General features: G+C 48.8%; 1 protein-coding gene across 3 annotated transcripts in view; it reads left to right on the plus strand.

Annotated features, from left to right (window-relative positions):
• FBXO10 (F-box protein 10) overlaps positions 1 to 15,801 on the plus strand; it is a 76,867-nt gene that overhangs the window by 33,680 nt on the left and 27,386 nt on the right. For all 3 annotated transcript variants that reach the window (XR_003001730.1, XM_024734419.1, XM_024734420.1), the window contains exons 3-6: positions 2,672 to 3,262; positions 6,328 to 7,149; positions 10,860 to 11,009; positions 13,519 to 13,655. Coding sequence is in view for 2 of the 3 variants with exons in the window: in XM_024734419.1 (XP_024590187.1) it covers positions 2,678 to 3,262; positions 6,328 to 7,149; positions 10,860 to 11,009; positions 13,519 to 13,655 (1,694 nt within the window). In the remaining variant the exon portion in view is untranslated. The remainder of the gene's footprint in view (positions 1 to 2,671; positions 3,263 to 6,327; positions 7,150 to 10,859; positions 11,010 to 13,518; positions 13,656 to 15,801) is intronic.

The raw sequence follows: 15,801 nt of genomic DNA on the forward strand, positions 1-15,801 counted from the left end.
TTTTTTTTCTTTTTTTTTTTTTTTTTTTTTAGGACTGTTAAATTTCATTCTAGCAGGCATAAGTTACTGGAAGAACCCTTTGATCCTATGAAGCTTGACTGTATTCTTCTGATTTGAATTTATTCCCATGGCACATCCTTTCTGAGTCTCAGTATGAATGCTCCATATTCTGGGTGGAATTCCATGATCTCCCAGCTCTGCTTGATCTCTAGTATCACCACTTACCCCAGAGAAGGCAATTTCTACTAGGTCTGTGGAAGTCCCACCCTGTACATGTGTGGTCCAGCTTTCAGCCAAGAAACTGCCTGCCAAACCCACCCCCACGCTGTGTCGCTCACGCCCTCTGGGTACCCTGCCTGGCAGATTTCAGCCACTTCAGCCCAGAACTCAAATCTGCCTGCTCAGTAGACTATCACTCTGCCTGGGCTCCATCTCCCTACCCCACAATGAGAAGGTGCCCCAAGATGACAGCTGGAGCAGTCATGCACTTTCCTCCTGTTTCCTTGCCCTCTAAGATCACAGTCCTGTGTGGCTTGCTATTCAGTGCCTGAGAGCATGTATTCTGTTGCCTCGTTTGTGGCAGGCGGGAGAATCCAGTTCTAGGAATTCTGTCATGGCCTAAATTGGAAGGTGAGGTTCCATTTTGGATATGATGCTGAGTTTTTAGTGTCTGTGGAACATTCAGGTAGAAACATCTGGCCAGCGATTGGGTATTCATGTATGGAGCTTGAAAGAGACAGCTGGGGCTGGAAATTCAGATTTTGAGGTCCTGAATTTACACTGGTAGTTGAAATTAAGGGAATGAATGTGATCACTTAGCTAGAGAACGGTTAGAGAAGGGATAGAAAAACATTCTTCTCCTTAAAAGGCTGAGAAGGTGTGGCTAAAGAAGGGATGAGGAACAGGAGACACGGGTGTCACAGAAACCACCATGAGTAAAATTGCATTTGCCTGGGGCAGTTACAGTATCAGGAGCCCAGCCTTTCTTTCCTCTCTACATCATGCTTACCAGTGCAGAGCCAGTTCTTCTCCAGTGCTACTGAGAACTTCATAAAGTCTCACTGGGTGATCATGATGGAAGAACCTGCATATCTGGGCTCTGATACTGATCTGTAGAGTTAAAGCCATACCTGTCTGGAGGAGGCTTAGAATTTCTATCAGATGTAATCACACATCTGTGTTTTTAGCCTTCTTGGGGCTAATGGCTGACAAGTTTGATCATCATTTTTATAAAATTGAGGGGAAAACTGAGGCCCTGGAGAGGTGGACAACTTGATTATTAAAGTCAGTGATGGAGTCGGCCCTGTTTCCAGTTTTAGTTTCTAGTTGTCTAGAGACCTTACAGGGTTCAGACTTGGAAGTTGCTCTAGGTCATCTAATTCAGCCGCCTTGTTTTTTAGGTGGGGAAACTGACACTGATAGAGCTTAAACTAGGTGTAGACAACAGAAATGCAGTGAAGCCAGCTTAGGCAAAAAGAATTTGCTAGAAGAGTACAGAGGTAGCTGAAGGGATTCAAAAGGCAAGGATGGAGCTGAGCTTTGAGAGTTAGACTGGAGCTGTGACCTGCAGTGCTGGAGAAACACTGGGATGCCCCTTGTTTCTGCCCTTTTCTCTGCTTCTTTCTGTGTCTCTCATTCATCCTCCTCTCAATGCAGACCAGCTTCTTCTGCTTCCACCCTCCCTTGCCCCCAGAGAAAATGGTCACAGACAACTGTTCCTGAGTTTATAGCTTAGGAAACAAGCCACTCATTCCCCTCCATTCAGGAAAGAAGTCAATCTGATTCTAGAATTGCAACTCACATTCCCCTAAAGATCTCAGTGGCCCAGTGGAGCCATCCAGAGTTCAGTCATTTGCAGCCAGGGGTCTGGGTAGTGTTATTCCACACACAGGACTGCGGAAAGCCCTACCTCTATAAGCAAGTGGTGTAAACTGTTGGTGGGGGGAGGGATATTTTCCCAAAAAAAATCATGGGAGCAGATGGTTGGGCAGCTAGCCCAGTAGATGCTTGGGACACTAGGGTTACATGAGTAACCAGTGGCAGAGCCAGGACCAGAAACCTCAGCAGCAGTTTTCCTGACGTTGCCTCCCATGAGGATTTGATCCGTGATGAGTAGAGACAGCTCTAGGACAGTAACAGCCAAAGGTGGGTTCCCTCTGTATTAGTCCAGACTCCTAGCTACAAGTTACAGAAATTGAAATCAAACCAGCTTAAGCAGAAAGAGAATTTATTAGAAGGCCATTGAGTTACCTCACAGACTTGAGGGAAAACTGAAGATTCCAGGGCATCTTCAGGAATCTGGAATCATACCGCCAGGACACATACACACATACTCACTATGTTTCTTTCTCTTTTTCAATTTTCATCTTTCATCTCCTCATTTCTCCTTGGCTTTGGTAACACAAGGTTTTATCCATAAGGTAGGGAACGTGGCTGCCAGCAGTTCCAGGGTCATATCTTTATAGTGTCTTTAAGAGAAAAGAAAGTTTTCCCTGCTGATTGCAGGTAGAAAAATCCCAGGGAAGGATTCTGACTCAGTGGGTGGAGTCCTGTGGTTGGCTGGGCCTAGGTGCCTGTTCACCCCTGGGGTCAGAAGGCAGGGGATATTTTAAGAAGGGGGACTGTAAGCAGCGTAGACAAAAACCTCTTTTGTTCTGTGTCTGTCTCCCAGGTGACGATGGAGGCTGGCAGCCTCCCCCTGGAGCTGTGGCGCATGATCTTGGCCTACTTGCCCCTTCCCGACTTGGGCCGTTGCAGCCTAGTGTGTAGGGCCTGGTATGAACTGATCCTCAGTCTTGATAGGACTCGCTGGCGGCAGCTGTATCTGGGCTACACCGAGTGCCGCCACCCCAACTGGCCCAACCAGCCTGATGTGGAACCTGAGTCTTGGAGGGAGGCCTTCAAGCAGCATTACCTTGCCTCCAAGATGTGGACCAAGAATGCCGCGATCTTGGAGACCTCTGTCTGCTTTTCTCTATTTCGCCGGAGGAGGACACGTCGTACCCTGAGTGTCGGGCCAGGCCATGAGTTTCACAGCCTAGGCAGTGCCCTGGCCATGTCCAGCCTATTTGACCGAATCCTGCTGTTCCCAGGTCTGCACGAAGAGCAAGGTGAAATTATCCTGAAGGTGCCCGTGGAGATCGTAGGCCACGGGAAGTTGGGCGAAGTGGCCCTGCTAGCCAGCATTGACCAGCAGTGCTCAACCACACGCCTGTGCAACCTCGTCTTCATGCCAGCCTGGTTCTCACCCTTCATGTTTAAGGTGGGTGTCTCCCTCAGATGGATAGCCTCTCCCGGCCTGACCCTGAGCCTTGCCCTCTTCTCAGTGGGTTTGTAACCCTTTTTTTGTTGGAATTAAAAAAGAGAGAGAGTTCAGTCATTAGTCCTATAACACACTCCTCTGAGTTCTGTACCAGTTGAGAAAGAGGCACAGGGATCAGTAGAGATCAATATTCTGCTTTATTCCTGAAAAAACTGTACTTAAAATAAATGAGCCTTGCACTGGAGGCCAAAATTGTTTTGTACTTCTTCCTTTCCAACCTGGACCAACTGGGACCACAGGTAGAGCAGCCAGGTTCCGGGAGCATGCCACATGCCACATAGTGACAGGAAGCAGAGAACAGGCAGCGTTCCCAGAGAGATGGCCAAAGAGGGGGGCTCTGCAGGCCAGTGACCTTCAGCACAGTAGCCCCACTCTGTGGAGGGTCAAGGAAGGTCAGGCTTTTGCCAAGGCTGACTGGAGAGAGGGTCAGGAAATATCAGGAGAACACATTCCTTCTAGGAACAGAGCAGTTGTTTCCAAAGACAAGCATGTGTTGGGATGTTGGTAGCTTCTGGCAGAACAGTCTAGAACTAATAGCTGTAGACTGCCAGGAGCTGCATTGCCTAGAAACTGATTGTGACACATGGATTTTGTACCTAGTCAACAAAAATTATATTGCCACTGTCTACCAATAACAACCAAATTGTCTCTCACGTTCATAATGATCATTATGCCACCAGTCACTTACGACGCACTTACTCTTTGCCAGCCACGTGCTTTACAGCCGTGATTAAGATGGGTAGTGTCAGCTGGCTTTATTGATGAGCAGATGGAGCCTCAACAAGGGTCTCAGACTTTGTAAGGGACAGAGGTAGGGTCCAAAGCCTGTAATCATAAGATAGGTGACTTTCCATCTGTGGCCTCATTTGATCCCCACAACAAACAGTTGTGGTAGACAGAGTAGGTGTGTCCCCATTTTGCAGATGAGGGACACTGAGGCTCAGAGATGCTGAGTAACTCTCAAGTGGATAATTAGTGAGGTTAGAACTCAAATCCAGGCCTTTGAGTCTAACCCCTTTTGAAATTACATTGTTCTGCCTTCCCTGGAAGCTTAAAAGGCTGTTTGCTACTTAGAACATTTCAGAAGAACCGATGGAGTCCTTCTGTGCTCATCTGCAGATCTGGAAGAACGGTTTGTTTCCATACCTTCCACATTTCATAGTCATTTATTCTTCAGCCTCCACTTCCCCCTCACAAGCGCAGCTGCAGATCCTCAAGGGGTGGGTCCTGGCCGTAGACTTTGTAGCCCAGCCCACCATCTGGCTTAGTGCTTGGCATATATTAGTGCTCAGTCCATGCTTGTCTTTTAACTAAAAGCAGGACAGGGGGCTAGGATGACCTTGCCTGAAAAATGCAAAGGCCAGGGTGACTTCACAGCCGTTTTTTATGACTTCTGAGGAGAACTCTAGCAATGCCTCTGCGTCTCTAGAGAGCCAGGGTTTTTCTACAGAGAGGACCAAGTAAGAGAAAATAGACTTAAACTGCAACAAGAAAAAGTTAGGTTAGCCATAGGGAAGAACTAGAGAGGTTAAGGGGAGTTAAGTTCTGGGACAAGCTCTCAAGGGAGGTCACTGCTAGAGAATGTAAAATTGTCCAGGGATTACTAAGTGGGATCATGAGACACTACTACCTCATTTTATGGTTCAAGTACATCTCATGGAGCTTGGTGTGGAATCCAGAAGCAACTCTTTTTCAGGAATGCAGAGTGGCTGGTCTTCTCCGTCAGGCCTGGAAGGCTGAGGGTCTCAGGTGGGCTGTTCCGTAGGGCTGAGTAGTACCCCCACCCCAGAGAACTCTCTGCTCTCCACGTCCCTTGACCCCAGATGATAACAGCTGGCTTTTCTCACGTGCCAACTTTGTGCATGGCTCCGTGCCTGGTGCTTTGTTAGTTCGTGAGCCCCGTGTTGCAGACAGAGAAACAGGCTTAGATAAGTGATGTGTTTATCCGAGATAACACACCTGGAAGAGGCAGAGCTGGGAGCTGGGCCCTGCAGCTGGACCCCAGAGCCCGCACTCTTAGCCACTGCTCAGGGCACTCACCCGGTCACGGCAGTACACCTTGTCCCCCTCTTTAGGGATGTGGCCTGCTGTCTCCTGCCGTACGTAGTTCTGCACCAGCACCAGTTCCCACTCAGACTTTCCCAGCACCTGTGTCTGGGCCTCCCACTGCTGGCCCAGCCCCAGCAGAGCTCAGCCCCTCCTGGCCCACCCTGGCCTCTGTCAGCCCTCTGGCTTTGCCCAGCTCTGTCCTGACTCCACACTCCAGACTGGCCTATATGGTGAACCTCAGGGCTGCAGGCTCAGGTGGAGGCAGGCTCGCAGGGCCAAGGGAGAATTTGAATGAAGGGTTAGTGCTTTGGAAGGAGAGACCCGGAGGAACACCACCTGGTGGGACACAGTCTCCGTGTAACCGAGACACCACGTGGGACCCTCACCCATCAGAGGGCTTGGTAAAGTTGGGCTCACATCCCAGCCAGTTCCTGTGTTTGTGAGAATCCAAAGCTCTCCCCCATCATTTCTCCCTTGAGCGACCGTCTCCTGGTTCATCTCCAGTATTGAGTCGATTCCATTTCACACAGCATCCCTCTGAGCATTCAGCATCTTCCCCCTTCTCCATGTTACCTCTCACCCCCCATGCCAAACTCTTTATTCTCACTAAGCGCTTCATGAGCACTGGTGAAATTTACTTGAGATTTGAGGGTTTGGGGAAGGGCTCTGCTCCAGAAAGTGAACTTTTCTGCCATTATCCGTTTCCACTCTTGTCTCCTGCCCTTTGGGATTGGAAGGAGGGAAGGGAAGGCAGCTCCAAATGATCCTCCTTCTGATGCACAGCAGCTCCTGGTTCCTCCTGGGGCTGGCAAGACCCTTGCCCTGTGGGGAAGGGAACATGACCAGCAGGACAGATGGCCTTTCCAGGTGCCATCCCCTTACAGAACAGTTAGAGCTCTGACTAGCAAAACAGATCTTATCCCTGTTACACCCACTTTCTCTCTTTCGTTCCCCAGACAACTTCAGGTCACGTCCAGTTTGACAACTGCAACTTTGAGAATGGACACATCCAGGTCCATGGCCCGGGCACCTGCCAAGTGAAGTTTTGCACCTTCAAAAACACCCATATCTTTCTGCACAATGTGCCCCTGTGTGTCCTGGAAAACTGTGAATTTGTGGGCAGTGAAAACAACTCTGTGACTGTTGAGGGCCACCCATCCTCAGAGAACAACTGGGCCTACACGCATCTCTTAGGGCTTATCAGGTCCTCTCCCAGCGTGCTCCCAACAGAGGACTCTGACTCTTTAATGTCCTTGGACCTGGAAAGCAGGGACCAGGCCTGGAGCCCAAGAACCTGTGGCATTGTCATTGAGGGTAGCCAGAGCCCTACCAGCCCAGCAACTGGCTCCCCCAAGGCTGGCTCACAGGAGGCAGAGGTGGGCAGCGATGGGGAAGGGGTGGCCCGGACCCCAGACAGCAGCGATGGAGGCCTGAGTCCCAGCGGTGAGGATGAGGATGAGGACCAGCTCACGTACAGACTGTCCTACCAAGTGCAGGGACCGCGGCCAGTTCTGGGGGGCTCCTTTTTGGGCCCACCACTGCCGGGAGCATCCATCCAGCTGCCCAGCTGCCTGGTACTGAACTCACTACACCAGGAGCTGCAGAAGGACAGGGAGGCCATGGCGCTGGCCAGCTCTGTGCAGGGCTGCCTCATCCGCAAGTGCCTGTTCCGGGACGGGAAGGGAGGCGTCTTCGTTTGCTCTTATGGCCGAGCCAAGATGGAAGGAAACATCTTCCGGAACCTGACTTATGCGGTGCGATGTATACATAATAGCAAGGTGCGACGTATACATAATAACAAGGTGCTGTCATAAGGCTTACTGTACAGACCCATGAGGCCTCGCTGGGTCACAAGGAACATGATTTTTGAGTGGTGAGAGGGCTTCAGTGGCTGTACGCAGGAGGGCTTGGATGGTGCTAGTATGCATTTTTTTAAAAAATCATCTTTTAATCTTATAACACACGCTTGCCTCATGTCCATCATCTGATTTGGATGAGGCAGAAACTATTCTTCCCATTTTACAGAAGAGGAAGTAGGCCTAGGGAGGAAGGTGACTCACTCAGGATCACACAGCAGGTTAGAGGCCAAACAGAATGGGGACTAGAACCCAGGTCTTCTACCTCCTTTCTCTATGTTATGCTGCTTCTCAAATATGTCACCCAACTCCTAGTAGAAGGAACAAGGGCTCTTTAGCCTGGATGCAAGATAATTTTGGGAGACGTGATCGCTGCCTGTGATCCAAACTGTGTGGGTAGTTGAGAAGGCTTCCCAGACGAGGAGATGTCTAAGTTGAGTAGGATGAGGTGAGGAGAACCAAGGAAAATGGGCTGCGTGTGGTGAAAAGGAGGTGCACAGTGAGGGTTCAGGCAGCAGACATCCTGTGCTGGGGCCTGGATGTGAGGCCAAGTTCAGCAGTGTGGTGGGGACCGTTGGAAAATGAGCAGGGGAGGTAAGCAGAATCCACCTTGCCCAGGGCCTAGAAAGCCCCGTTGAGATGTATGGACTTCATACTAAGAATGGATCATCCTGCTCTGCATGCCATCAGCGCCTTGTACCTGCAACCCCCTCAGGCACCAAGGACAGTAACAGCTCAGGATGGGAAAGGCTTCTAAGAGGAAAGACATGGCCTTTTAGAAGGAAGCATGACATAGCTCCTAGGTTTGAGTCTCACTTCTCCTCTAATTCACTGTGAACGTTACCTTCCTCTCGTGTGAAATGGAAATACTGCCCCACTTCTTCGACTGGGGGGTTTGTGAGGATCCAGTGCCATAATATTGGCAAAGCACTTGGAAAGCTCGGTCAGCTTTGTGTGGAATGGAGTGGAGGGGAACAAGACTGGAGACACAATCAGTGTGGGGCAGTGGATAATTAGGGTCCGTACATGGAGAGGAGGAACAGGGCAGTCAGGAGAGGTGGCGAGGAGAACCTCGGGAGGGGAGTGGTCGAGGTTATGTGGCCTAGATTTCTGGTGCGAGTGGCTGAGGCAAAGGCAGGAACTGAGAAGCCGAGAAGGTTAGGATGTGGAGAGAAAGATGCTGAGTGCAGTTCTGGGCACGTTGAGTTTGGAGCATCAGTGACATCAGGCAGAGGTGCCATCTGGTTACGGGGGGCTGGAGCTTTGAAGAGAGATGTGCCCTGACATGCAGACTTGGGAGCAGGTGGTAATTGGAGTCATGGACAAGGAGAGACAAAAAGTTAAACAGCTTTCGTTGTAGCCCTCTGGAACTGTTGCCCCCAGGGAACTTGTAGCAGGAATTGTGCAGCCAACTGTTCCTAGTGAGTCTCCAAAAAGGAACCTGAAAAGCTGATTTTGGCTGGCTTTTGACTAAAACAACCCGTGGTGTCTCATGAGTACGCAGCTTCCGGGAACACATATATCAAATGGCATTAATACAAGTGGGGAGCTGTGGGCGGGAGTGCCGGCTTACTGAGCTGGTCCCTGTGGCCAGGAGCAAGCCCTTGATCCAATGGCCAGAGGGCAACTGCCCTACCTCTGCCCTCCAGAACATTCCCGAGAGGGTAGAGGCTGGCAGAGGGAATGAAGAAAAGTATCACTGACCTTGATTTTTTTTTTCTTGCTTCTTTGGGTATCTGGTAATTTTTAGTTGGAAGTGAGGTATCTTGTATAGACGGTGGAGACAGAGGTAAATGGTGTTTATGTGTGGGAATGGGCATGCCTCTTCTGTGACGCTTGGATTTTGTTGTTACGATTACCTTCAGTGAACCACAGGCTCCTGGTTCCTCCTGCATTACTTTGGCTGGTTTGCCAGTGGACTTTTCTGTTTTAGTTCTTCCCTTTGCATCTGCTCCTCCGTGCTCTTGCCCCTCCCAGCAGCAGGCCACTGCCATGGCTCTGGCTGGCCAGCCTGGTGGCAACAGTGGGTGATAGGGAGCCTCTCGTGTCTGCGTTTATCCTTAGTCCTAGGAAGGTGCTGTGTCGGTGGATTTAGGACCTTGGCACTAGGCCCTTTTCAGTGGTCCTGCCTCACCCCTCAGCACTAGGGGGGCTCTAATGATCGAGGCCCAAGATATCTTCCTCCCACCTCCCTCAGGGGTAAAGCGTTAATGTTTTTTCTGTTCCCTCCCTTGAGAGCCACAGGGTTTGCTGCCCTTCCCCCAGCTGCTTAAGGCTTGTTCTTTGGGACAGGAGGGGCTTAGTGCTTTTCCCACAGTGGCTGTACTTTTCCCACACTGGCTGTACTTTCCCCAAGCGCCCACCAGGAGGGAGGCTGTCTCCCGTCTCTCGTCCTGCCCTCAGTCTTTCTCCATGAGCACCTGGCGAGGTCCATGGAGAAGTGAATAGATGCAGCTGCTCCTGGGGCTTCTGTGCTCTCACTAGTTAACAGCTGGCCTTTAACAGTTCATGGAAACGGTTAGCTGAACTCTTCTTACTGGCCAGTATGGCATGTGTCTTTTCAGACAAACAAGTGCTCACATCTCGTGTCCTTGAAGGTGCCTGTTCCCTTAGATTCCAGGCTAGTTGGTTGTCCTGCAACCTCAGCTCGCTGATGGATTCAAGAAAGGTTATGTTTTTGAATCTTCTTGTTGTAAGTGTGGGAGCAATGTTCTTTCCAACTTTCCCCATTCTAAGCAGAAAGCTTCTCCTTGAAATTGTACTTCCATTATACTTTACCCCTCCCAGAGTTTTATCCTAATGTAGTACAGTGTTTATTGTTAGTACACAATTTACCTTAACGTAGTACATTTCATTGTTAATACATAGTTGTTTAAAACAATATGTATTCTAGATTTTTAGTATTGCTAAAAAGAGAATGTAAGTGGCAGTGCATCCCCTTAATAAGCTGTTTACTGAGTTATGGTACCTTGTTTTAAAGAGGCTTCTTTATCTTATACCAACACTTGCAATTGTCTCTTAGCTTGGAGTTCCATTGGTTTTTCCACCCCAGGATAATAATACAGCAAAAGAGATGCAGAGCGGGCAAGAATGGGTATTTGTCTTAAAAGTGGAAAGCAAAAGGGAAGGTGGGAGAGGACAGCCTACGAGGTACTTTACCCTCAGGTGCTTCCTCAGGCAGGTGAAGTTCAGCAAAGGCGTGTGTGGAAGTGCTGGATCTGGCACTCAATTCCATTCAAAGTAGCTGTGCCCTTGGACCACTGGAAATCTTCACGTAACTGTACTGCATGTAGAGTTTGCAGACCACTAAATCCCACCTTCTCCAACATCCTTTCCATGCCGTCATCCAGTTATTTATCCTGCTCAGAGGCTGTGAATGTGGAGCTCAGGGCCAGGCTTCCATCCAGGTTTTAGTAAAGAACTGGCGTGAGGTTGGTGCAGTGCCTGTAGGGCAAAGCCAGGAAGGACACGGAAACGGCTCAGTCCCCATGAGCACACGGCGGAGAGTGGCTGGTCTGGCATCAGGTAGAACTGCACGGACCAGACGGGAAGGAAGACTCAGGTATTCCCCAAGCAGTTTTTTAAAATACCTTTGTGACAGGAAAATGAATGGCTCTCTCTTCTCTGCCTAGATCATCATGCTCAGGAACCACATTCACCACTGCAGAGCGTCAGGCATCTTTCTTCGCTTGGAGGGCGGAGGCCTGATCGCCGGCAACAACATTTATGACAACGCGGAGGCCGGCGTAGACATCCGGAAAAAGTCCAACCCTCTCATTCTGGTACTTCCTCCATCTTCTTGCCCTTTCAGGGTGGCTCTTGGTACTCAGAAACCTTTTCTGAGGATGTTTAAGCAAATGTTGCCATCTTGAATTTCTGTTGCTTCCTGTTTGCAGGTAGTTCCTGCCCTTTTCTCTGTGTGTCCTTGTGACTCTGGGTCTCTTTCTCCAAGTATTGAGAGTGACTTTGCATAAGCCACGTACGTCCCTGCAGTCTCCCCTAGCAAGGAGGAGGACTGGATAGACAGGGAAATTCACAGGACCTTCCCTCCCTCAGCCCTGATATGCTCTTGTGGGCTTTGAGTTCGGTAAGAATAAAGATATGTCTGCCATGAAAGACACTTGGATCAAAAATAAAACAACAAATTAGTTCATTCTTTACTATTAAAAGGACACGTAGGATATTTATTCTGAAGATAACTTGTTTCGTGGATATCGTGAGGCCATAGTGAGTTTGATCTTAGCCAGTGTGAAAACTACTTAAAATCCTAGAATGTGAGACCAGTGACATGAAAGACCTGCCCCATAGTTTTGCTCCAGCCTTCTCTGAGAGACAGGTTTCCCAGAAATTGAGAAACATAGTGGACTTTTTATGGGCTTGGAAAAATAATATCCATCCTATACATAGTGCTTATTATATGCCAGATGCTGTTCTAAGCACTTGGTATATATTTATTTAATCATGGTTTAACTCTCACACAACCCTGTGAGATAGAATTATTATTATTCCCATTTCATAGGTGAAGACACGGAGGCACAAAGACACTAGGGACCTTGCCCTAAATCACACATCTAGTGCTAGCACTGGCCTTTGAATCCAGGCAGTCTGACTCAGGGTGGATGTTCTTAACCCAGTATATCTAGACTGCCCTTGCAAATGCAGAGAAAGGCAAGTTCTTAACGATATTTCAAGAGACATGCCTGGCCAGTGTCCTCTGCCGGCCCCTTCCTCTCACTCTTTCTGCCGTGCAGCTGATACTTGATGCATGGCCTTGGCTTAGGAGATTATTGCCACTGTTGCCAGAGAGATGAGAGGAGTTTGCCTTCCCAGGGATGGGGGGACAGGACAGTTTAGCAGGTGGAGGGGGAAGGGAGTATTACCTGCCTTTGTGAAACAGTGCAGGATAGAAATACCATTGCTTACACCTCTCTCCCTGTGCTTTTCAACCCTGTGAGGGACTTCTGTAGGCACCAGGTTACTCTGGTGAGTCTGCCAAATCCTTCAGGGGAAAATCTGAAAAGTGAGTGAGAATAGGAGAGCTTGCAGCATGAAACACTTTAAAGCAAACTAGAACTTTGTTTCCATTAAATAATTTTGGAAGAGAAACAACTAGCTTTTTGGTTTAAATATAGGATTGTATTTAGGCTATAAATTAGCAATCAGAGTGAAACAATTTTATTATAATTTATTATAACCTAAAATTTTCATCACTGTCCAAAAGCAACTAACTGACTGGGAAACAGAAAAACTAGGTTTCAGATCCGGCCCTGCCACAAACATACTATATGACCCTGGGCCTGTTTCCCATTTGCACGGTATGAAAATCTCCAAGGGTCGTTATAGCTCGTACACCTGGTGACCTCATGCCTCATGGGACACCTAAGCTCCCTGGGGCTGTACCTTCCACAGATCCTCCCCGAATGAGAAGGGAAGACTAGAAGCCAGTGACCCACTCCTTCCCTGGGTGGCCCCTTGGGACTGCGCTTAGCCAAAGTTCCCATGTACTGGGGCACTGCCCCCTTCTGAGAGGTGGGCGCCCTGGGCCCTGGGGTGACATGGCCTAGCCAATGATCGTGTGTTTTGGGGACTCCTTGGAGGCTCAGAAATTTTAAGTAGTGTGCATTGCAGATGAAGGGCAGGAGCCCTCAGCAGGAAGTGCCAGCATAACTACGTCCCAAGAGTCTGGGTGGGGAAGACTCCTCTCTTAGGAGTCTGCCTCACAGGTGTCAACGTGTGCACCTGTGCAGAGAGGGCAGGGCCGCGTCCATTCACTTTGTTTTTTGTTGTTGTTTCTTTTTTTTTAATTTTATTTATTTTTTTACTTTATGGCGACGTTGGGTCTTTGTTGCTGCGCACGGGCTTTCTCTAGTTGCGGCAAGCGGGGGCTACTCTTCACTGCAGTGTGCAGGCTTCTCACTGTGGTGGCCTCTCTTGTGGAGCACAGGCTCTAGGTGCACAGGCTTCAGTAGTTGTGCACGCAGGCTCAGTAGTTGTGGCTCGCGGGCTCTAGAGCACAGGCCCAGTAGTTGTGGTGCATGGGCTTAGTTACTCCGCGGCATGTGGGATCTTCCCTGACCAGGGCTCGAACCCATGTCCCCTGCATTGGCAGGTAGATTCTTAACCACCGTGCCACCGGGGAAGCCCATTCACTTTGTTTTGTGCTAGGGATCTTCCAGCAACGTAGTTTTCTCTGCTGGTTCATCCTGGCCCTGCTGTGGGGCAGCAATGAGCACTCTGCTTCTCAGTGGCGTGTCTGAGTTGCCTTCTGTGGTGTCTCGTGTTCACTTGCAGTGTAACCAGATCCACCACGGCCTTCGCTCTGGCATTGTTGTCCTTGGCAATGGGAAAGGCATCATCCGGAATAATCAAATCTTTTCAAACAAGGAGGCTGGCATTTACATCCTGTACCACGGAAATCCAGTCGTGAGGTATGTGCCACTGTACCCAGACCATCCTGCTCACCCATGGTCCCTCTTTCCTCTCTGATCTCTGTGTTTCCCTACTCTCTGTCTTTGCTTCGTTTGAAACCATTTTTGTTTATGAAAACAACTGTACAGATGCAAGCAGGGAAGAGACAGACTTCACCCATAATCCCACCTCAGTCACACAACCTTTTGTGGTATTGCATCTGTGTTCTGTGCTTTTGTGTCTGTGTTTCCTTCCAGTTAACTAGGTGGGGCCTAGCAAACATTACTGAGCACTTCTAATAATGATAACAAAGGTAAACAAGGGCAGACTCCGCTCCCTAGGAGCTTATTTTAGTCTGGAGGACATGTGTGCTCAGAAATAATGCTAAAATAGGAATGACATAGAGATTTCAACTCACCTGACAACTCTGGTCAGTTGATTTTGGCTACCTGGGATGCTGTATTAAGATCTGGAGGCTACATCTGACCTCAGCATGAAAGCATGCTGTGATCAGTCAGTGGTGTAAGCTGTAGGTGGGAGGGGCTGTGGATTTGCCTTCCCATCTGTCATATGGCGCAGACTGTGATTAAATACTATCAAAGTGGTACCAAGAGAGGGGGAATCATTCTGACTAGGGGGCTGTAGGAGGCCTCATTTGGGAGGTGGCATTGGAGGTAGACTTTGAAATACAGGTAGAGCTTTTGGACTCTCATGGAGATGGGGAGTGGACATTCCTAGTAAAGGAAGCAGCTTGAGTAAAGCAGCAGAGCGCAGCAGATTCAGGGGTAAAAAAGCACACGGCCCACTGGCACTTGAGAAAAAGTCTGACACAAGTTGTGACGTTAGTATAAAACATCTTAAATTGGGACTGTCCCTGATAATCTTGGATCCTTTGGTCACTGCAGCTTGAACGTTGAGGTTTGGAGTAGAAGACCCACACAGTTATGTCTGCAGTTTACAAAAATCACTGGCATCTGGCATTAATGTTCAGCAAATATATTCTGAGAGTTTTCCCCTGCATTATTGCATGTGTACTTTTCCATGCTGTTGCAGAACCTTTGTATTTATCACTTTGGACAGTTTCAGAACTGTTCCATTGTTTTGATATTCCCTCATGTTTGAACCAGTCCTATTACTGTTCCTCTGGATTTTTTTTTTTTTTTTTTTTTTTTTTTTTGGGCCACGCTGCATGGCTTGCGGGACCTATTACTGTTAGGCCTCTATTTTTTCGCTATTATAGACAGCTTACTAAAAACAATTAGTGATCACAGAGCTCTTTTTCCATCTTTTGCATTATTGCCTTAAGATAAGAGTATGGGTTTGCATGTATGCATGTCATTCATTTAACACACATTTGAGGGTTTATTCCATGTAAAGGAACAGCAGTATAAAAAGTGTGTACAAATAGTCTCTCCTCCATGGAGCATGCAGTCTCCTTCTGGGGACAGGAGCCATGAGGGAAGACTCACCAAAGCATATGCTTTATAGGTCTTCATGCAGGTGCAGAAGGAGCCCAGCCACAATTTCAGCTGAGCAAGTCAGGGCAGGGCACGTGGGGCGCTGACATTTGAGTTGTGCTTGAAGGCTGAGGTGGATTTTATGGCCATAGAAAAGGCATTCTGGGCCTGGGGCAGTGAAATTTGGGGCATGTCCAGGGAAAATGGTGTAAAAAATGTGGTGGTATGTCTGGGCATGGGATGCCCGGGGGCGCTGAGTAGATGATCAGCCTACAAAGTGGGGTTGATGCTGGAGCACGGAGGACCTCGAATACCAAATGTGGTGGGTAGAATAATGGCGCTCCAGATGTATCCATTTCCTAATGCTTGGAACCTGTGCATATGCTGTCTTACAAGGCAGAAGAGACTTTGCAGATGTGACTAAGTACGTTGAGATGGGGAGAGTATCCTGGGTTATGCAGGTGGGCCCAGTGTCATCACAAGGGTCCTTAGAAGAGGGAAGCAGGAGAGTCAGAGTCAGAGAGAAGGAAATGTATCAACAGAAGCAGAGGTCAGAGTGATGAAGCCACAGGCCAGGAAATATGGGCAGCCTCTAGAAGCTGGTAAAGACAATAAATGGATTCTTCCCTAGAGCCTCCAGAAGGAATACAGGTCTGCTGGCACCTTGATTTAGCCCCATCAGATCCATTTTGGACTTCTGGCCTCCTAA

Source organism: Neophocaena asiaeorientalis, unplaced genomic scaffold (assembly GCF_003031525.2).
Source record: "Neophocaena asiaeorientalis asiaeorientalis breed wild unplaced genomic scaffold, Neophocaena_asiaeorientalis_V1.1 scaffold192, whole genome shotgun sequence".
NCBI classification, from domain to species: Eukaryota; Metazoa; Chordata; class Mammalia; order Artiodactyla; family Phocoenidae; genus Neophocaena; species Neophocaena asiaeorientalis.